At 37.5% G+C, this 22,948-nt stretch overlaps 1 protein-coding gene across 6 annotated transcripts in view; it reads right to left on the bottom strand.

Annotated features, from left to right (window-relative positions):
• Positions 1-22,948, bottom strand: part of VCAN (versican) — a 128,851-nt gene that overhangs the window by 51,949 nt on the left and 53,954 nt on the right. For 4 of the 6 annotated variants that reach the window (XM_021081073.2, XM_085009692.1, XM_005661536.4 and 1 more), the window contains 2 exon segments: positions 20,174-20,467; positions 10,048-12,987 (listed from right to left, as the gene is read on the bottom strand). In XM_021081073.2, coding sequence (XP_020936732.2) covers positions 10,048-12,987; positions 20,174-20,467 — 3,234 coding nt within the window. 6 annotated transcript variants of the gene reach the window in all.

Here is a 22,948-nt window from a genome sequence, read left to right as displayed (position 1 = left end):
AAAATGAAACACGCAGTTGTGGATAATTCAAGACATATCCTCTACCCTTCACTATGACTTTGGGTTCAATTACAAATACTCTGAAACTTTAAAAAACATATATCTCAATGATACCAAGATTAATTAATTAAATATTAATTCTATTTTCTTCCTTACAGATGCCAAGGTTCATTTCACATTTGTGAGAAAAACTACACTTCCCAAAACATGATCAAAGACCACCATTTCACTCAGGGGAGACTAATTTAAACACATTCTTTATCTCCTTAATTGGTAAAGTACAGTTTAAATTTGCAGAGGTTTAAAGCATCCCCTTGCCCAGGAATGTCTACATTTCTATCTCTGTCTGTAGGTCAGAAAGCCTTTATTTTACCAGTAGTGTTCAACATTCTCTAGGCATCAAAATCACATGCATTTAAAAATAGAGATACCTAATCTCTTGGGATGGAACATGATGGAAGATAGTATGAGAAAAAGAATGTGTGTGTATACATATGTCTGGGTCACTTTGCTGTACAGCAGACATTGACACAAAACTGTAAATCGACTATACTTTAATAAACATTAAAAAAATAAAATAAATAAAGCCTATTTAAGAAAAGAAACCAAAAATACCCATGCCCGAGCCTCACCACTAGAAATTCAGATTCGAGTTATCTGGTGGGGGATGGGGTAATGGGTATTTTTATCTGGAGGCTCCCTGGTGATTCTGATACAGAGCCAAGGTTGAACAGTGTAAGCAATATTTATGCACTAGGCAATTTGCTGGTGCCACCAACACCCGCCCCCTACACCAGAATGGCATCATTGTCTGTCAGCTGGCTGGGGTCTGGCTGGTGCAGCTTTGGGTCCTCCTGAGGAAACTGGATGGTGGTTCGGTGAGGGGATGAATGCCTAGAGTTTCTTGTGAGGCCAATTCTGAGGCTATGCCTGCAAAAATGATTCTTAGAGCAACTTCTTTCATATTACCTCCATTTTTCCTTTCACAAAAGCCAGCAACTGGCATTTATTACATACTCTTATTGCTTACTTGTTATTTCACGTTCCCTTCCCACCTAAACTATAGATGACAGTAATTTCTTTTCCCCATCCACAGAGTAGTTTGAGTGAATGACTTTATTTCAACAAACCTTTAACATATTTCCTGGGACTGAATGTGAAGAGATGGGTAGAGGTTTTATCTGCAGAAGGTAAAATGGCTCCCCTACAGAGCAGAGCAAAGTAAGATTACAACATAGTGAAAAATGATAATTACAGTGTATTCCGTTATACTTTACAGAATTAATGTATTTTCTTTCCCCTCTCTCAACTTAGAAAAAACAAAACCTACAATGCGGCATATGTCCGAATAAACGAATTCACCCTGTTAGAAGCCAAGGATACTGTGATATGAAATGAAAATATAAAGTCACTAGTAGCCAGTCACGGTAGCGTGCGCTGATTGTACAGCGGGTACAAGCAAATCTGGGTATGGTAATGTGACACACTATGTCAAGTTTTTGTAGACCTGGATGCTGAAGTACATTTAAATTTTCCTCTCACTCCAGAGATTCTTTCTTTCCAGTTTAAAATCTCTTACTTAGACTTTAAATTATGTATGGAAATATGCTTTCTACATTATCACAGTAATTACAGCAAGTATTTAGAAGGTTCACCGTAATTTATTCTTCTCCCCCAAATCAAGCCACTCCATTAAGAATAATTATAGCCTTCATGCCAACAGACAGGTATTTCCCTCTTGATTCCTACTCAGACAGTCTAAATACTGGCTTATCTCTCTAAGGAACACAAATTTTAATGCAGTGTAACAGGTTCTCAATTGTCCACATGATGCCTCAGGGTAAAAGGATAGTTTACATTTTCTATCGCCTCAATTGTGTTGTAAAAAAAAAAAAAAAGTACTTCAATAAAAATGAAAAAAATATACAAGTTTTCACCAAAACACACCCCACCCCCTCAACCAGGACCTCATTCTTGGAAATCTTCTATCAATAAAGCCACGTATTAACCAGCTTTTCTTTTTGTACGTGACAAACTGGCCTCACTGAGGTGTCATGTTAAAAATTGTGTAAACTGACAAAAATAGGCCATGCCTTCGTAAAAATAAAACCATCACTTTACCTCATTAAAAGGAAACCTCAGAGAGCATGTCTTTTTCTGTTTTTGTTTTTTAAATCCCCATTGCTTCTCTCACCACCCCACTCTCCCCTTGGCTACACCCCTCCCCCCCAAAAGTTCAGAACACTGTCTGGGCCCATGAATACATTTTTTATTCATTGCACAAATGAATGATCTAAGAGCTATTAAGAAAGAAGAATGTAATCCCTGTGTAGAGAACTGGGGGGTTTCCTTGACAACAACAAAAAGACAGCAGGGAATGTCCATGTTTTCTATGAATATGCAAGAAGAGGCCTGGCCTAGCACCTGGAAAAATTTATAAAGAATTTGTAAAAAGATCTTTTCTTTGAAAAGAAAATTAAATTGGTAGTTATCAAAAATCATGAGCCCAATTTTCACACATGAAAAAGCAGAAAGCTAATGATTTCTACATATAGATACTATAGAACCAATACTATAACTATATTTAAATTTTAAATAAGGGCTGCAGCTGCTTCTGATTTGCACCCAAAATGGCATCACCCTAGACAAACACAATCCGCAGAAGATTAAAATTTTAACAAGCTCTTGCTGTTGAGCAGATACTATAGTATGTTTGTCTCCCTCTGGTATAAATCATCTTGAATTTTAACATAATTCCATTTTTACCTACTTAGTACCAAACAATCTAAACTGTCCTACATTTAAAAGTTCAGAAGGAACTAACTGCTGAAGCTGAGAGGGAATTAATTTGTACTGTCATTGCCAAGTGCCAGGCACGGTGCTCAGTGCTTTCCAGTCCGTTAAGGAGTGTTAAATGATGTGCGATGTGCCCTGGAAAAGATCTCCTTCTCCTTTAAGCAATCTGGTACGCTTGGAGTATTAGCACGTATTTTTTAGTGTTATAACAACTGAGACCTACAGAGATAAAGCAGTTGACCCAAGACCAAACAGACTGCAAATGACAGTGTTGACCATGAACCCAGGTCTGTTTCTAAAGGTTCTTTCCACTATACCAACTGCCTTTTCCATGTATGGAGCAAATCAACTACCTCGCCAGGGTTATTCAGAATAGAACAGGCAGAACATGCTTCAGAAATCCAGGTCTAGTACAGTATCTAGGCCATGGCAAATATTTGAGTATTCATTAAAAAAATGTATATAAATATACGTTTGGATATATATCTGTGTGTACACATATATATATACACATACATATATGGTCATTTTTTATGTTTGTTTCATAATCCCTGTGATTTTGAAAAAAGAGTTTAGGAAATATTGTTCTTTCCATATGACAATCACCGTTAGATCCATTTTACTTGCCAAAAGATTCTGACAGGAGGTTTAAGAAATCCAGGGGTCCACATGGCAGAGAATCAAAGGAGACATTAACTCTAGATTCCCCACCTTAAAACACCTGCTTCTCTAATTCCACTGATTCAAATTTCACTTGAATTAAGATGTCAATAAACCTCGAAATCACCTTCTAGAGTACACAGCCCACTTTTTAAAAAGTAGTTTTATGTCATTTAACTTTACAGGTGTGTAACTCTAAACCACGATATTTCATGGGGATATATTTTGAAAAGTTAAAAGTACTTAACCTACAGAAGATGCTCTTAATTAATAAAGTATCAATCACTGAAGAAGAGAAAAGGGTGAGAACACTCCCTCCTGAGGAAGTTGGCTGAATCTCTCTGGTTTCCATACATCTGTACAGATTTCCAGGTGAATCCTAAGAAGGTTCATCTTCTGAAACAGGCCAGGCCCTCTCTGTCATCCCAGCCCTATGTTTGCCTGATCATATTTGGGGCTCCTTACCCCACTGGTGAGCCTTTGATGGGAAGCAGGCTAACAGTTAGTTTCTGGTAGTTTTTTTGATGTACTTCTCCAACAAGGTCCGGATTACATCTCTCCCTTCTCATGAACTATTCTCTGAATCTTCTGCCTTCATTTATTCCTTCTTTGCTGACTTCATCTGCTATTCAGTCAGTACCTCATACCTAGCGTGTAATGATGTGTTTCTGGACTACAGTTATCTTTGATTGTGTTAATACTGGTTCCCCAAATGCATTCAAAGTCCTTGGGAGCAGGGCCTATGGTTTATGCCTATTTTGTGCCCCTTTTAGTATCTGTCAAAGAACAAATATGTTCTAGCTTTAACTGAAGGTAACCCTTGATGGACTGTACTCTGCTGTTAGACAGTGTGTGCCTTATTTTCAAGGTCACTGTCGGTGAGAACTAAGTGGTATTTGTCATTGGATAATGCCCCACCTCATTGATAACAGCAAGTTGTAATTGCAAATGCCATTTTCAGAAAGAATAGGCATTGATTCATGTTAGGAAGAAGATAACAAGGTTCCTTTTAGCTATCTAAAGAACAGCTCTTTTGTTAGTAAACCTCAAGCTGTGAGGAACACAATTTCAGTTTCTTACATTTTTCCTAAGATGAATGGGTTAAAAAACATTTATAGAGCATTTTAAAAGTTGAGATTCTATGTGTGCTTATATGTGTGTCTGTATGTGAGCGTATGTGTTATGCATACAAAATAGTTCACTTAGAAGGACTTCGTAAAAAGATAACCTTTGGTCTGTGGTGCAATGCATTAATATATATTAATGCGGTGCATTAATAATTTAGAAACATTAAGGCCAATTCTTTTTTTCATACTATAGAAGTGAAGGAAAACAGACCGTCTCTTCTTTTTTCATTATTTGACTAACAGAAGAACTTAATCCTTTTCTAGACTTTGGGCAGCCAAGGAGGAATGGGGGAAGTCATCCTAATTCCCTGCAGAAAAAAAAAGAAAAAAAAAAATGTGCTCCTCTGGCAGGGAGCCTCGGCTGGAGCCCAGCAAAGGGAACCACTCAAGTGTGCAGGCACCCGCCCCGTCTACTTTCGGGGATGTGCTCCAAAATTCTGCAGGAAGAAGCAGCCCAGAAGCAGAGCTATTGATTTCAGCGTGCTGTTCTCTTGCCAAGGCAGGTATCTGAATAGCATATTCATAGTAGCAGCAAACTAAACCTAAGTCATCTACTCCTAACAAGCCCATAGAATGCCCAAGAGAAGCCAGTCTTTCCAGAGTCCATGTTCTTTAGAAACTGATGGACAGGACAGCACCTCAGACAATGGGGGTCACTATTCTTGTGAATTCATCAAGGGAGAGCATTGCCTCACTGCAAAAATGCTCTAAGGAGCGCCAAGACTCAGACCAGTGCCAAAGTGTCAGACCCAGTGTGCCTCCATTTACCCTCCCGCGATACTTTCCCTAGCTGTCTCACAAATTATCTCTGAGGTTTAAACACGATAAAATATGCAAGAAGTGATCTGGAGGTACGAAGACCTAAATGTGTGCTTGATGATTTCACTCTGTGCATTCACATGATATCCTGAAATGTAATTATATGTGATCTTGATTACACATAGGCAACAATAAAATTGAACTAGATTTGCTTAATTTGTTATATATACATATAAATATATATCTATATCGAGGGATAATCAGACCAATTTTAAAAATGTTTTTACTTAAAAAAAAAATCAGTTCATTCAGGAATGATGTGAAGGTGGCTATTTTATTTTGAATTATCTAGATGATATCATTCTGTGTTCTGAGGGACACGTTATTTTAGGGACAACCACAGCAGGTGAGGGAGAAGTCCCAAGAAATTGGGGTTCTTATTCTCCCCTCTCAAACATTAACCAGAGAAGTCACTCTTTTATCCACTCAAAATATGGAGGCCCTGAGTAAGAATCTGTTTGAAGAAAGAAATCTGAGGGAGTTCCCGTTGTGGCTCAGTGGTTAACAAATCCAACTAGGAACCATGAGGTTGCGGGTTCGATCCCTGCCCTTGCTCAGTGGGTTAAGGATCCAGTGTTGCCATGAGCTGTGGTGTACGTCGCAGACGCGGCTCGGATCCATTGTTGCTGTGGCTGTGGTGTAGGCTGGTGGCTACAGCTCCGATTTGACCCCTGGCCTGGGAACCTCCATATGCCACAGGAGCAGCCCAAGAAATGGCAAAAAGCCAAAAAAAAAAAAAAAAAAAAAAGAAAGAAAGAAATCTGAAAGTAATTTTTTCCACATAATAAACTCTATAAAAATATGTAATTAAAAATTATGAAACTATCTTGTGCTAACATTACCTTCTAAAAAATGATGATGGTGCAATTGATATAAATGTTGGCATTTGACCACATACATCCTGTTCCTAGAGCCAAAGTCCTTCCTTCCTTACCCTCTCCTTAATATCAACATATTCAGAAAATAAATCTTTAGATTTATGTCCATTTCTTGAATGTACAAACAAAAATGCAGATGGGATTAATCATATGGGGACTGTTTCTGAATGATGTAAACAATAAGATGCTATAATTGTCAATACGGAAACAGAGCAAAATGAACTCTAATTTAGAGGTCAAAGTTATTTTTCTTAAAAAGTCATTTATCTTTAATGTCATTTCACTAATATCATGTTAGTTTAATATTGACTTAACTCTTGTCTTACACTTAGATTTCGATAGCTATAAATTACAAAACTAGCAAAAACATACATCTGACAAGACAAAGAACATCAAGCAGGCCTGACAAATAGTATGCACTATACATGCATACTATTATACTACACTATTATGGTGTTAAAATAAAATCAAGAAGCCGCGTATTTTAAGGTTATAACTATGTGAGCATTTGCATAATAATTTCTAAATTTACTATCTATACATTTCCAAATTATTCTTTAAGTTAAATTTACCAGTATACATTAGTTTTTAAAAACATTCACAATCCTATTAAACTAACTTGTGACATTTCAGATGATTTCAAGAAGGCGCATGCTTTAAGAAAAAGGAAAAAAATCCATAATTGATCAAACTTTCCCTATGCCTCTAAACCCTGTAGACTTCATACATGTTCACAAAGAAAACCTTTCAATAATTTTTCAAAACGCAGGTGTACAAATTACTCCTGAAATAGACAGAAGGCATGTTTTCAGTATCCCCTGAACCACTGTTAAACACACCCTATAGCATTTTTCAGCTCATAAAAGTTTTATGAGCTGAAAAGTTCCTTCAGAATTTTTTTTAACTTCTAACTACATTTGCCCTCCAGCTATAGCACCCTAAGTTGCTATTAAGATTCATTTGAGCAACTATAACATAAACGTGTCCTGCACAGAATGTTTTGTTTCACAGTAGTAAAAATTTTTTTGAAAGTCAAGATTTACATGACTTGCTGAATGCAGCAAAAAAAAAACCATGAATACTTTGGTGTAGTGTAGCATGGGTGGTATTTGTGCTTACGGGAATATATAGTGTGTGTAGAGGTCAATTTTATGTTTGTGAATAGATTTATACACACGCATATATGTACCAAGGATTTTCCACTTTGGAAAAATGTGCCTTGATACATAAAAAACTTGATTTTTCCAGGCGCAGATATATTTCCTTATTAATGTACACCTGCCTTAAAACTCATTAATTTAACATCTGTTTTAGGGTTTTCCCTTACCAAAGTGAAAGTGCTTGAAAAATTAAATTTCTCATAGAAAACAAGTAACATTAGTATCAGTAAGTAGTTGGATCTGAGTCAACCTCATTGTCTTATCAAGACAATAAACAGTGTTTTTAGTCTTAAGGAGAATGGCACAGATAAAGCACACAAGATTGACAGATAGACTGGGTGGGGGAGAAAGAGAGAGAGATGGAGAGAGGGAACTAGACAGATACATGTTCTATCCTCCCCTTCTCCCGCACACACTCACTACAATCCCCTGCTAATGGAGATAACATTACTATAGTAACAAGTACTCCCTATCCACAGAGCTTTCTGACCCATTGCTATCAATGCTGAATAAAAAATTAGTTTGAAGACAAGTCATGGTCACATGTCTTAAAAGTGGAAGAAAGAAGAGGAAACGCCTCATTGCGGTGTTTCTAAGATCCAGCTGAATTAAGGTCACAACTCAAATAAAAATACGCACGTTGTATAAATGGTTTCTGAGGTAGGTTACTCAGACCCTCCATTTCAAGTAACCATTTATAAACTTAGGTGTTTTTTTTTTTTTTTTTTCCTCGTGACTGCCAGTTCTTCCAGAGAGAGGGAGTTTCACTTTTTCCATTTTGTAATTTGATCACCCTAACCTTAATGCACAGTTTCCCATTTCGAAGAGTTTTTAAGAACTTTTTTTGTTAACTGTTTTCTGCATTATTTAATTCAACTTAGTCTCTACACTAGAGAGAGTAATCTAAATTGGGAAAAACTGTATAGTTAATCATTCAAGTATTTCTTTTTAATTCTCAGATTAAGCGTGCATAGTAATCCCTTTTTGCTTCTCTTGACTTCTTTATTTTTCATAGTCATATCTTCTTGTCACTCTTCCAATCCTACTAACAGCAATCCTCATCCCTACTACTTGGCAGCTCGTTTCCTCTCTCCAACTCCAGTTCCAAGAAGAAGAGGAATACAAGAGAGAGGAACAATGTTATGGTTTCCAAGAAACTGCATCATTAGCAGGAAAATAATGCTCCAGTCCTGGCCTTGCTCAGCTGTATTGGGAAGTGGAGATTAATGTCAATAGTCTGGGACTGTGTTCTCTTCTTTACTATTCACTGCCCCACAAGAGCTCTTACCCTGAGAAAATTCTGGGGAGTAGAAGCCAAGTTAGCATCTAACAGCACTGGAAGCTAGCTGAGTTGCCACTGGAGCAACCTGTGTTTCCAACAGGTGCACCCCTGAGCCGACTAATGAGGACAGCATCACCCGTGAGAAAAATGGTACATGGAGGGGACTATCCCAGCAATAAGAAAACCTGCTCAAAAAAACATTCTTCTAGCCCAACTTCTTAGAGCCAGGTCAAAGAAAAATGAGTATTTATTCCTTTAATCTACATATTAAAACTAAAATATGGTAACTTAACTAAAATCAATGATCTTAACTTCTAAATTAAAAAACAAAACAACAAAAAAAAGACAAACAAACCCGAATAGATCTACTGAACTGTATATGCTGTGTATTCACAACTCAGCTTACCAAATTTAGAAGACAGTGTGGTCTAACCTTTAGGAAGGAATAAGTTATGTTTCATGATGAAAACTGCCAGTATTAATCAATGTAAAACAACAGCTTTTAAGAATTTTGCTGGAGAAATAAACAAAATATTTGAGCAGAATACTAGGTACCACGAACATTCCCAGAGATAAAATAATTAAATCATAAAATAAGTAACATTACAGCCTGGTTTTTCGGAAACAGAAGTAATGCCGACATATCCCCTTTCTGAAATTATATTTGATACAATAAATTATAGCATATCCTAGCACTGAGCTAGATCATATGGGCTCTAAATATTTAAAACCTCATTAAAATGCCCAAGGATATCCACTTAAAAATATGTTGAAATTTCTTTAAAATAACATTTAAACTATAGACCTATTACCCATCCCACAAGTTGTATAATAAGCCTGTAAATCATGGAAGAGAAAAACCAAGACAAACCTTTAGACGTCTTTCTATCAGCCCTAGGATATGCAATATGGTTTGAGCGGTTCACAATGTAAGTACTGCAGGTTAATAGTTAAAGACCAATGGAATGTTAACACAGTCTAGTACTACACTTGAGTAGTAACGCATGGAAAGACACTGAAATTAAAACACTTTGTTCTGCATGTTCTGAAGTGATGTAACAGTGATGATTTGGTTATATTAGATGACAAAGCAGGGCTTCTTATGACTTTTAAAAGAAAAATCGTATCTAACATTCTTCCAAATTGTTTTACCATATTCTTCCAATTCTTGTACAAATATATGAAGCTATAACAGAATTTTTTCACACTCCAGTTATCTTCTAATGGCAGCATTTGGCATGTTGATTTTTTTTTTTTCCAAAAGTAATTTGCAAGATAAAAATGCTGATTGCCTTGACTGGTATGTCTAGAAAGCAAAGACTTACCTGTCTTGTTTTCTATGACCTCAATAATATAAACATTTATGTCAGGGTGGAATTTTGTCCCTGCTGGGGGTTCTGGAGTGGAAAATGCCTGTGGTCTGAAGGCTTCTTTGCCTTCCACAGTGGGTGGTCTTGTTGGCTGTGTAGTAGAAGGAGTACTTGAAGTTGTGAAATATTCTCTATCAATATCTGTTTCTGTTTCCTTGGCTACAATATCCTCAAGGGTAGTGGGAGGAACACGAGATGTTGACTCTCCAATGATTACCATATCTCTGGTTGTTTCTTCACCAGGTTCTCGGTCAATAAGAGGCGGTTTCTCAGTGGATGCTGCAGTTGTGTGAAGTCTGTCTACTGAACTGAAGGCAGTAGTGATATCACTTGGAACCGTGGCTTCTGTTGTTGAAAATTCTGGGAGTTCTGTAGCTTTGGGCTTTTCAAATAATCCTGAGCCTAAATCCATATAATCTAGGGATGTTTTCTCTCTTTTTTCAGTAGCAGCAGTTTCCTTTATAAGGTGGGTAATGCCAGTGCTAAAAGGTGATACAAATTCCCTTGGACTGGTACGTTCTGTTTCATATTTTTGTTCAGGCCCCATGCTTGGTGTTAGTGTTACAACTTCATCTGTTTTTGCTTTGTGCTCAGTGACAGCACCAGGGGGATAAGACATACTCTGCTCAATTTTTCCAAATGGAGTTGTTTCTAAAACTGGGACTCTCTCAGAACTGGTCACCAGTCTGTCTTCAGAGACTGTATATGCTGACCCATCACTCTCATGTTCATCCAAAGGTGGTATTGTCTCCTTGGCTGTGTCAGGACTAGGAGGAGAAACCGGTTTCTCTGGAGTCTGTTCTTCCCAAGGAAATTCTTCCTGAGTTTCTCCCTGTGTAATTTCTGTTGTTCTTATAGTTTCAGGAGAAATAGTAGCTTCAACATGAGTTTGATCAATGACATGTATGTCTCGGGAAGGTTCACCTAGAACTTCACCTTCTGATGGAATAGAGGGTACCAACACTCCCCATTCTGTCTTGGGTATAACAGAAAGAGGAACGGTATGGGAAGTGTCTACATAAGTAGTAGGCTCTGGGGTAATACTGTAATTAACAAATGCTGATCCTTCCACATCTGAAGTGTGTGCAAACTGGGGGACAGTAGATACAGGCTTAGAGACATCCACATCTTCTCCTTCATCCAAAGCACTTCCTTCTGTGGTTGCATAAACAACTCGGCCTTCTGTGCTTGTGATAGGTAAAATTCTTTCTTCAGTTGTAGAATCTCTCAAAGTTGACTTTTCTGTAATACCAATTGAAGGAGTTGGCTGAAATTTAAGTGTAAATTTTTCAAGGTCTGTTGTGTCTTCCTTAGTAAACTCCTCTAATGGCTTTGGAGTTCTACCTGGGATCCGGGTAAATTCATCTCTTCTATCTTCAGTATAACCTGGGATTTCTTTATCCCTTCCACTCACTCCTGTAGTGGTGAGGAAGGCAGGGGGCAATTCTGGAAAGCCCATATGTTCTGTGGACCCTAAAGGCCTTGATGTTGTGCTATCTTCACCTAGTGACCATTTTGATACAGTGACCACCTCCACATTTAAAGTGCTTTGGGTCAAAGGCACTGTTGTAATACCCTCATCGTACTTTGTGGTATCTTGATAGCCATGTGTTTCTAATCCAATTGGACTTATTGTAAAGTCTTCATCCCCATCTGCTGCCTCTGTTGGTGCCATACCTATTTTTGTTGTCAGTGCTGGGGAGTCAAAAGGTTTTGTCATTTCCACTGAAGATTTTGTAAGATGAACTTGCTCTGAGGAAGCTGTTGAGAATTTCATTCCAGAAAAGCCTTCTTCTTCTATTTTTTCTATAAATGAATCTTTGGTGATCTTTTCCTGTGTTTCTTCATCAGCATAAGTAACTGTTCTCATCTCTGGTCTTAGCGTTTCTACACTTTCTCTTCCTGTGTGTGGAGAGGGATAAATAACTGTGGATGTTCCCTCGACTAATCTTTTATCACCAGAGAAAGGAAACAATTCTACTTCTGTATGATGCCGTGATGGGAAAGGTGTGGTGGACATATACCGGCCAAGAAAATCTTCAGTTATCCTACCATTAGTTTGTTTCTCTTCCCAGCTGTCCATGGATGACCCATCACTCTCAGGCATAGTTACAGGTGAAACAATGGTCGAAGCTGAGACAGACTCCACATCCTCTAGTTGAGTGTGGGTGGTGTCTTCTGAAGTCTTTGACACTGTGATGACCTCAGGTATTTGGCTAAAGACCAAGGTACTCTGACCAGATCTAACTGTAGATGTTCTGTCTTCGCTATCATCTTCTCCCAAAGTGAATCCAAAGCGGCTTTTGGTCACGGATTCAGAGACAGTGCTTATTGTTTTGGACTCCAGGGTCACTGTTGTAGACACAAATGGTGCTTCGGTTACAGAGAATTCCTTGGAAGGAATATGCTTTGAGATTTCCATAGATGTTACCAAGGGACCTACTTCTATTTGTTCAATCTGCGTAACTGATTCTCGAATTTGTATGTCTTCCTTGACACCCTCCCATGAATCTGTAGCATGATGGGAGATGACAGTTGTACTCGGTGACTCTTCTTCCTTAATTTCAGATATGTCTGGCTTTTCAAGAGGTCCTGAAGTTGAAGGTGAGTAATAGTCCACATCCCAAGGCTTCTTGGTACTCCCAGTAGGTGTGAGTGATTCTGTGGCTAATCTCTGTGAGACAGTTTGAGGTTCAACTGTGGTTTTCTGTTCAAAATTGACTATATTTCCCACAGGAGGGAATTTTGTTGTAATGACAGGTAATTCGGTGATTAAAGGGACGATTGGTGTAGTTCTGTCGGGTACTGTTTGAAGCTCTTCTGATAAAGTGGGTGAGGCAGTTTCTGTAAGCATATTCAGTTCGATGGTTGTAGCCTCTGATACATTCTGTTTAGCTAGAAAAATAATTTCAAAGAGTTGATTAGACAAGTCACTAAAGAAAAGTTGTATGTCCAGTGTTTGTTAAGTGCTTCTGTGTACCTTTGGGGTGACCCAAAAGTGTTTTGTGATGGAGAAGAGTCTAAAAACTATGCTTAAGCTAAGCCAAAGTCAGACAACTGTGCATTTAATCATCGCAAATTGATCACTTGTTTTATATTATAAGGGTTACCACTGCTTTTACCAGTAGCTATGAATGACTGCTCTTGGTCGAGGAAAATATTATGTTCTTTTAAGACAAAGAGAAGTTCACAACAATAAATACATGCAAAATGTGGAAGCAGTAGACACGTTTTTTTATCAGAAACTATAGCACCAACTTGAAGCCTAGTAGAACATAGTACTACAATTCTGGAGGCTGCTGTCTCTAGTTTTCCCCCTCCTTTTCTAACTGCATAATGTCTCAGGGGAGAGGGAGTGCCTCACACTGCAAAACAACAAAAAAGCCACATCAAATGTACCCGAGTGACATATCAGTGATTACACTGTCCATAATGTAGAGGCTTTCATAAAAACAGGATATTAAACTTTTTAATACCACTAATTCACTTGGTCCCAGGTGTTAGACATTTGTCTTCCTTTTCCTTTCAACTTTTCAGTGTAGCTTTGTTTATAATAAATAATAAAATGTCTCTGGCAGGGGCTGCTTGGCACTTGTTATAGTTCTATGTCTTGTTCTATGTTCTGTACACGCTTAAGGGTCTTGGTTCCAGGCTTACATTAGCAGGAAATGCAAACACAGAACAGGAAGTAAAGTACCCACAAGATATATTTTAGCTCTGTAATTACAAATCACTGTAAACAACCCAGAGCATCAGAAAGAATGGGCTCAGGCAATAAAAAGTAACATGTCATCATAAAATGCTACACTATAATGCTTTCAGATTGACAGAGAATGGCCTCGCCTCTTTAAAGAAATTTAACATGTACAAAAGTTAGAATGTTGCAGATAGGATTCCTGATCAACATTGGGAAAATGTGGCAGATTAGTAATAAAGACTTTTTTTTCTAAAAAATCTAAATTTTCAAATATTAAAATCAAGTTGCCACTAAACTCAGAAGGAACTGATCAAAGGAAATCTGTAGTTGTTTTGTTACATCCTATATGATTTAAAACTAGTTGCACGCCCCCTCCCCCTGATAAGAGTTGTAGTATGGGTAGTATCTATAATATCTTATGTCTTACTGTTAATAATTCCCAAACCAGAGCCCTTGGAAAACAAACCTGGATACTTTTTAACTCCACCTACTCTGTTAAAACTTAATCATATAAGGGCAGTGAAAATGCTTTGTATGATACTGGAATGGTAAATACATGTCATTATATATTTGCCCAAGGCCACAGAATGTACAACACAAAGCATGAACCTTAGTACAAACCATGGACTTTGATTATCATATGTCCATGTGGGTTCACCAGTTGTTACAAATGCACCACTCTGGTGGAGGATGTCGAACAGGGGGCAAGGCTCTACATGAGTGGGGTCAGAAAGTATATGGGAAATCTTTGAAACTTCCACTCAATTTTGCTGAGAATCTAAAACTGCTCTAAAAAAATAAAGTCTACTATAAAAATGTAATGATAAAATGATGTTATTTTGTTGTAAATCAGACTTGAGCTGTAATAAGTTCCTTGTTTTTTGTCTGGTGTGAGCTGTTTTTAGCTGTGGTTGTGCCCCAGAACATTCTAAAGCTCAGATTCATCAACTGTATAATGAAAACTTGGTGTCCATTTATATTACGATGTATTTAAATATTCTTTAAAGTGTGTCACTATTTATCCTTTTATATTAAAACAAAAGTAAACAATAAAAGAATTAGACTCTTCAAAAACATGTTAAATAACCTTTTTCTGTTTTTTTTTTTAATTTTTAAGAAAAGCTTTTTCTGCATTCATTTCCTGGAAGAAACTTTGGTCTCTTTTGATTGACATGAACAACTTATGGAACCAAAGTGAAGTTGACTCTTTCTTTTTTTAATTCATTTCTCTATCCTCTGAAATTCCATAATGGTTAACTCACTTAACTGCCAAATATCATGCTTGTTTTATAACTGTATTCTTTGGGGAAATAGTAAAACATACCTACAGAGAAAGTTCCCATGGAAACATAATATAAACACTTAGCACACTGCATCTTAGATAAAATTTAATCATATTATTATTAACAACAAAAAAGCTAATTTTGCTTTTTCCCTCTGAGTATTTCCATAGCTGATGAAATTTACATAAATGGAGGTGATATATGCATTCTGGCCAAAAGAGGGCTTGTGAATCAGGTCTTCCTATGTTCCAGTCCAAGCTCTATGCTAACAGCTTTCTACAGCGCTATGAAAATACTTTTATAGTGTCTTAAAAATGAAGGACTCAGATTTCAAAAACGAAACAACTGATGCCATTATCAGTTATTACTGTACTGTTTGGCACTGCCTTCCTCTAACCCTAGAGCATAGTAATAGACAGCAACATGTCTCAGAGACTCTCCTTAACAAAGCTATGATTTATGTGACTTTTTTTTCAAAAACAAGGGTTTTCAATAATTTTAGACCCCTGTTTCAAAGTCTGCTTATAATTAAGTTGATTAATGCTACTCTTTGGAATGGAAAACCTCAGACTTCCTTTTGGGGTTGGGTGGCTTTTTAGTCAACTTAACAGCTGATTTCCATCATAGCTCAGTATATCTGATCATCTGTGCTATTTGGTTCAACCATTCCCCAAAAAGAAACAATTTTTTAAAACACAGAAATATCTACAAAGAAACATCATCAGAATAAATGCCACTATATCAAAGCTGACTATTACAAAGGTGAAAACACAACTCCAGATTATGCTAAAAGTATCTCTCCAGAAGGAGAATTCACATGGAGAAGTTTTGGTCTTGGAAAACTACCAGTGTCCCTCCAAACCTCGTTACTGAGGAAGCCAACAGAAATCAGCAGGCTTCTTTTCCCACAAAAGCTCCCTTCCAACATTTGCAGCTGTCTGCCACACAGATGTTTCATATCACTGTACTTATGGTAGTTTAGATCCTATGGACTATCTTCTCCAGCACTTCTGTTGTGAGTCACAAGGCAGATTTTCCAAATGATATTCAGCATGATAGTCGATTTAACTTATACCCATACTGCCTATGTTATAGGGAAATGACTAGTTTAAAATAGCTCTTTTATATTAAAAATTTTTTTACAGGTAAATAAGTGTTACCCAAGGACTTCACAAATAGAGCAGATATTCAATAAGTTGCTTCTGGGTTCAATAGCTGGGAAAAGAGTAAGTTTGGAACAATGGGACTAGAATTCTAACTATTTGTTGAAGTTCTATGAGTAACTGAATACTAACTGATTCAAATTCAATAAAAAGAAAAAATTTTAAAACACCAATTAGGGAAGGATAAGTTTTGACACCTATGATCAGATTATGATCTAAGGCTCAAAAAAAGATAATAAACTGACCATAGGTTAGAAGGGCAGGTACAAGTGATCAAGTGTTTTAAGTAAGATAGCATATGAAGTAGTGGTACTCATTTAGCCTTCTCTAGCCCTATAATTTCTAGTTCCAAGTTTATTTGAACAGAGGGATATGAGAAAAAATGTGGGTTCGAAGTAAGATGGCCCAAGTGGTTAGAGGTCTAGAAATTAAAATTTCAAAACAAGGAAATTGTTTCAGTTGAGGGAGACACTGAGAGATAAGTCAACAGTTGTGCTCAATAGTAGCAATGCTGTTATTTAGATTTTGATCTCCAACTTAAGCAGGAAACCTAGACTCATTCTAATGCAAAGGACTTAGACAATTAGAAAAAAAAAATATCTGAGACTAATGGTAATGGGATATTGGAATGGGTTTTCTAGGAAACATTCCCTATCTTCCTCTCCTGAAGATTATGCATAATATTAAATGAGAGGTTATTATGTGTCTTTAATGGTTTTGATATACTTAAATTTGGGAAATTTGGGGAGTATGGATGAGCCTTCAAAACCTTCTCTTTCACAGAACTTGCTTAACTCTGAAGTCAAAGAAAAGGCAAAAGTGCCCAGTTTAATCATCAAGGGGGAATGGACAGGAAAACTTGATTTCACAAGACCATTGATTTAACATGTTTTTCAAATCTACTTAACAAGAACAGATTCTAATTACATTTATCATCAGCCATTATTAACAGTGATTTTTAGAAGGAAAAGGGAAAGTCATTATTAACATTCTATTCAGTGATTTTTAGAAGGAAAAGGGAATTACAGCAAAGTAAGTTTAGCTATATTGTTTATTCACCAAGAAGTGGCCTTTAAAACACTTTCTTCACTTGCTAAAAACAAACAAGAAAAATATGGTTAAATTTCTAAATTTTTCTATTTAACAAACCCTGAAAATCACTTCTGGAATTGTCTGTAAGGCCTCAACTCTTAGCAACTTTATCTCTACAGAATTTAGTCACTATTCAACTATGTGGTAAAACTGGATGGCAGGCAAGTCATTTTGAGAATATTTTTCAAATTACAAAATATATATTAAAAGAATCTTTGAAAAATGAATTAGAAATCTGGGGGAGGCTACTGGCATCATGTGTGTGGTTAACGAAAGGCTTTTATGTATGACTAAACTTTCTTAACCTTTTAAGTGCTAAATAAATTTTGAGCATGGTAGGGTCTGAGGGAAGAACTAAATAAGAATCTAGCCTTTAGCTTATGTAGGGAAAAAATAAAAAATCTGAATCCATTTTATTTGCAAATTATATATTTCCAAGTTACATAGATTCAAATGAATTAGGGAGAAAAAATGGACCTAAACTTTCAAAAAATCTTTTTTTGTTTTTTGCTTTTTAGGGCTGCACCTGCAGCATGTGAAGGTCCCCAGGCTAGGGGTCAAATCAGAGCTACAGCTGCCGGCCTATGCCAGAGCCCTAGCAAAGACAGATCCAAGCCGCGTCTGCAACCTACACCGCTGGCAACACCGGATCCTTAATCTACTGAGCAAGGCCAGCAATTGAACCCACGTTCTCGTGGATACTAGTTGGGTTCGTTAATCACTGAGCCATGACAGGAACTGCTAAACTTTCCAATTTTATTCATATTTTTTATAGATTTGTAGTAAGTGATTGTTCTACTTGAATCTAAGTATCTTTTTCCCCCTATACATTCATGTGAATTCCTTATTTAAATAAATAATATAAAACACATCAGGATAAATTCTTTGTGGCTACATACAAGCTTTTGTCTAAATTTTACCCTTGGGGGAAAAATGTTCAAAAGTTTTCTAGTCCCAAGTTTATAAAGCACAAGAAAATACAATCGAGCTAGGTAGCCGTATTGGATAACTCAACCCCTTCCTTAACATACCCTCTCTAACCCGCTCGGGCCCCCCCATCCCCAACACACACACACACAAATTTGATTTTCTTCCTTACACCAGTCACTGAATGTAAAATTGACTTTAAAGCTTGAACTACTTGAAAATCACTGTTATGGGTATGTGGCTTTTAAAGGAATGATGTCTTTCTACTTCTAGAGATAAGGTTTTGTTATTATTGTTGTTGGTAGTTTGTTTTGCTGAAAATGATCACAACTTTTTCTATGGTTTCAGGGCCTAGGAACAAAAACTAATATTTTCAATGGCTTTTCGTGGCCAGCTCATATCACACTGATATACAACATGTGGCTTTCACACTCAGAAAGTTGAGTCTACAGGAGATCTAACAGAGGCATCTTAGCTGGGAGACAGCAGTATGGGAAACCACATATCTCCACGGTACTAACATCTATTCTGCTAACAACTCAGACATCCCAGGTCTCTATCTTTTTGGTTGAGTAAGAATGTCTGTATATTTCACTTCAGAAACCAATTATAAAACATGCTAGTGTATTTTTCTACTCATTTCAGTTACAGTTGACTCTCCATATCCACGGGGTCCATATCCGAGGATTCAATCAACTCCTGATTAAAAAAATAATCTAGAAAGTTCCAAAAAGCAAAACTGGAATTTGTCCTGTGCTGGACACTATTTCACATAGTTGGTATTGTATACTACTACATGGTATAGGCATTATAAGGAACCTGGAGATGATTTAAAGTATATAGGAGGTTGTGTGTAGGTTACATGAAAATACAACGTCATTTCGCATAAGGGACTTGCATGTCTGTGGATTTTGGTAACCCCGAGAATCGTGGAATCCATCTCCCATGGAAATTGAGGGATGAGTATATGTACTGCTGTAATAAGATACGTAGGAAACTTAGCAAAAAATTCTCACTGTATCTCAATGTCACATGGCTCTATCTTGAGTGCACTCAAGATCACACAAAATTCTAGGAGAACTTCGTTTTGTTGGCACAATATAGATCCTATGGTAAATATCACAGTGAGACTCTGGAATACCTGCTTGTTTAATTAAGCATTCTATAAGTGTGACACTAGATATGTGACTCCTAGTGCTGAAATAATTTAAGGACATCTGAAAAACTAAAATAATTAATATCATGAACGTTAAGAATGTTACTTAAAATCCATTTTAAGTAGTAAACCTAACTGAAGATAGCTTATTTACGTTACAGCTTGAAAAGAAACATCTACTGTACTTCAGGGTGCTACTAGAGAATTAATCATTACAGGACACTTATTTCCATTACTTGAAAGAAAATTATATAAAATGAGATTTTTATTTATAGCATGGTTCATTTTTAGGTATTATCCAGCTCCCAGTACTCACCTGCAATTACTGAAATTCAAATCCTCCACCATTTGAAAGGGTGATACCAAAGAAAGAAGAAATGAACGAAATTCAAGGATTCAGTTCAGCCACGGTTGGCCCCAGCATTATAGCACCAACAAGCTAATTGAATTTAAGGACTGCAATTCACATAAAATAAGTACTCAGAAACATGTTCTGTGGTTCAAAACAGAACATAGCACAGTGAAGGCCTCCACCTGACATTTCCTCATCTTTGCTAGAAAAAAAATTTGTTAAATCTCTTGTTGTTGTAATATCACTGCCATTCCATTTCTTTGTTTTTGAAAGTCACCGAACTGTTTCCATTCCATGCACGCACTGCAAGACATGGAATCCATTCCAATGGCTAGCTGACCATCAATTGCATGCCCTCGAAGCATTTTTTTTTAAAAATCTGTAATGATTAAAAAGGTATCGAACACTTACGTTTATAGCAGTAGGCATCAAATCTGCTATCAGGGGAAGGGAAGCCTGTCTGGTTCTCAAAACGATACAGGGTTCTCACCCCAAGTAAACCACCTCCACACTGGGCCCTGGGCACAGTCACAGGGTGGCGAACACTGGCATCCAATAGCCACCCGTAATCACACTGGTCAAAGCCGTTCCTCCACGCTGCTTGGAGTTCCCCCACTGTTGCCAGGCGGGCATCCTGGTTTTCACACTCTTCTTCAGCCTCCTCAAAGGTGAATTTATTGGGAGCAGTGATGTGGAACACATCACCTGGAATAAGAAGAGGAAAAAGCGTCTAAATTTTACTATTCAATCTTTTCCTTGTTTACAGGGGGAGAGGGGAAGCACATAATTCTTTTTTTATGACAAGGTAGTGCCTTCTGGTATTTTAAAACAGAAAACCTAGTGGCTACCTAGTTTTTTTAATTATTAGTGTATGATAAGAAATAACACAATTAAAAAAACAGAAATAACACACATCAGGAAAGTTTCATTTTATATACATATATTCCCATAGGCTGTAGAAGCAGTCACTTGATTTAAAAAAAAAAAGTTACAAGGAAGTCTTTCCAATGAATAAAACTTTTCCAACTCTGACTCTTTGATGTACTGTCCAGGAAACAGGTTTTCTCTTGAATGAAAGAGGCTGTGGTGTACTTATTAACATTGCATGCTGGAAAGAGAAAGCTGCATTGAACTGTCACTAAGGTTATTTTTCTTTGTCTATCCTAAAATTAAATAGTAAGTCTCTGACCCTCTCATCTATCGCTACCATCAAAACGGATTAACTCCCATCAAAGCAAGCAATGAAACAAGAAAACCTCCAAGGTTTGAAGAGAGGGAAGGGAGAGAAGCAGAATGGAACACTGTTTGCTGCCTTCCTGACCTAGGCACAGGGCTGCCTTGATAGTTAGAGAGGTCATGGCCTGCACATAGGGTGCACAGGGGCCAACATCAGCTGCCACTCAACTGGCCAAAGGGACTGAAGCCACCTGGAGGAAGGGGCACGCTTCTCCTGCTTTTACTGCCCGGGATGGATACCTTCTGCAGTGTGTCTGCCCAGAAGGGGCACCTTCTTCTGGTTCTCACAAAGTCGCCACTTGTGCTAGCAGGGGCTCTACTCTTATTGATTAACAAAGAAACTCTGAACATTTACTTTGTTCATCGCCAGGCCCAATTAGACCCAATTAGTATGTTCATTATCAGTTAACATGTCACAATAAAACATTCTAGAAATGCCAGAGAGTCTGTTAAATTGGAATTTTACTTGCGTAACTAACATAGCAATGGGCTGAAATAAATGCGATGTGAATTAAATGGTGCTTTTCACATATGAGCACCTAAGTGGCTCTAAATAAGGCAGAATTAGAGACTACCCAAGCACATACAAAAGGCAACAGGAGTACAAAATGAAGTGGAGAGGAAGCTAAAATATCAATAGCCCATTATAACTGCAGCTGTGGTCCTGTTTCCACCTCACTGAGGCTGCTCTCTGATCCTATGATGTATTAGACAACTAAGTTGCTAGAGCTCTCGTGATGCGATTCTTCACCTGACTAAATCTTGATGGAACAAGTGATTGTTTGAAATGAATAAAGCCACTACTCTCTGTGCCTGTGTTATAGCCTTATAAAATAAGAAAAATTATGCAGGGGAAAAAGGCCAAATCACACTATCAGCTCTTCTCACTGTAAATCTAAAATTGCTACCAATGAAACTAGGCCAAATCCCAATAAGAGCTATCTGAAGAAGAGAAAGAAAAATGACTTCTACCTAACTGAAAAAAAGTAGGGGTGAGCATGGGTTTTTTGTCCTTAATTACCTAGGCTGGCAAAGCAGTCATCTCAAATGCAAAAATACACTCTCAGAACAAAAGTTCTCCCTCGTCATTCCTACAATGTCTCCCTTCTTAAGGCATTTTCAGAGCATAAGGGTCAAGTACCAGTTGCATAGTACGTGTTCAGTAATTGCCATTAAATGAAAAGCATTTCAAGCTTTTGTTCAGAAGCAAGGTGCCCTTTTTCTTCCACCCTTCCCAAGCAGCACATTACAGAGCACTACCTGTGGCAGAGCTCTAGGTAGCTGCTGGCTGGGATAGGCAATCCATCTCTCCTGGGGTTCTGGCCCATGGCAACCTGGGGACAGGCGGACAGAGAGACTGTGTCGCCCCAAGCAGCCTCAGCAGCCTCTTACACCTCACCATTACACTTGCATTTGGACTGAAAGGATTGTAAGTGTGAAAGAGGGCAGCGTGCCAGCACCCTTTCCTCCAAGGTAGAATACTCGGATTTGTTATTACAGCTGGAATATCAATTTTGTGGCCTTCGTTTTCTGCATCGCGAGGCACTTCTACATAAAGGCAAAACTATTGGTCCTGCTCAGTAACGAGACTGATCAGCCAAGCAGAGCAGAGCAGAGAAATATAATTAATTGAATAAAACTCTGCATCTCCAAACAGCAATTTTAGTCCATCTGATAAGGGAATTCACCTTCTCCAAATACAGCCAGACTAAAGGGTTAATAAAGAAAAATGACGGCATGACTTTCTGGGTAACTGTTTAAATAACAAACATGTTTGGGGTATTTATTAAAGGAAAGGTTTCAGTAGGTGCTGGCAGGTTAAAAAGAGAATACTCTTACTATTATTAAATCAGTAAAGATCTCCTTATATAGAACTGTTCATATAAAAACCCTTGTTAAATCTGAATTTATATCAAAATAATTATTTAATTTACTTGTTTGGAGGATACA

The sequence above is a fragment of the Sus scrofa genome, chromosome 2, assembly GCF_054392235.1.
Source record: "Sus scrofa isolate SSC_HxYL_T2T_F1_AM1 chromosome 2, Sscrofa_HxYL_maternal_Yorkshire_Landrace_v2.0, whole genome shotgun sequence".
Classification (NCBI taxonomy): domain Eukaryota; kingdom Metazoa; phylum Chordata; class Mammalia; order Artiodactyla; family Suidae; genus Sus; species Sus scrofa.
Note: the sequence above shows the minus strand (reverse complement) of the source record. Positions and strands in the feature narration are given on the sequence as shown.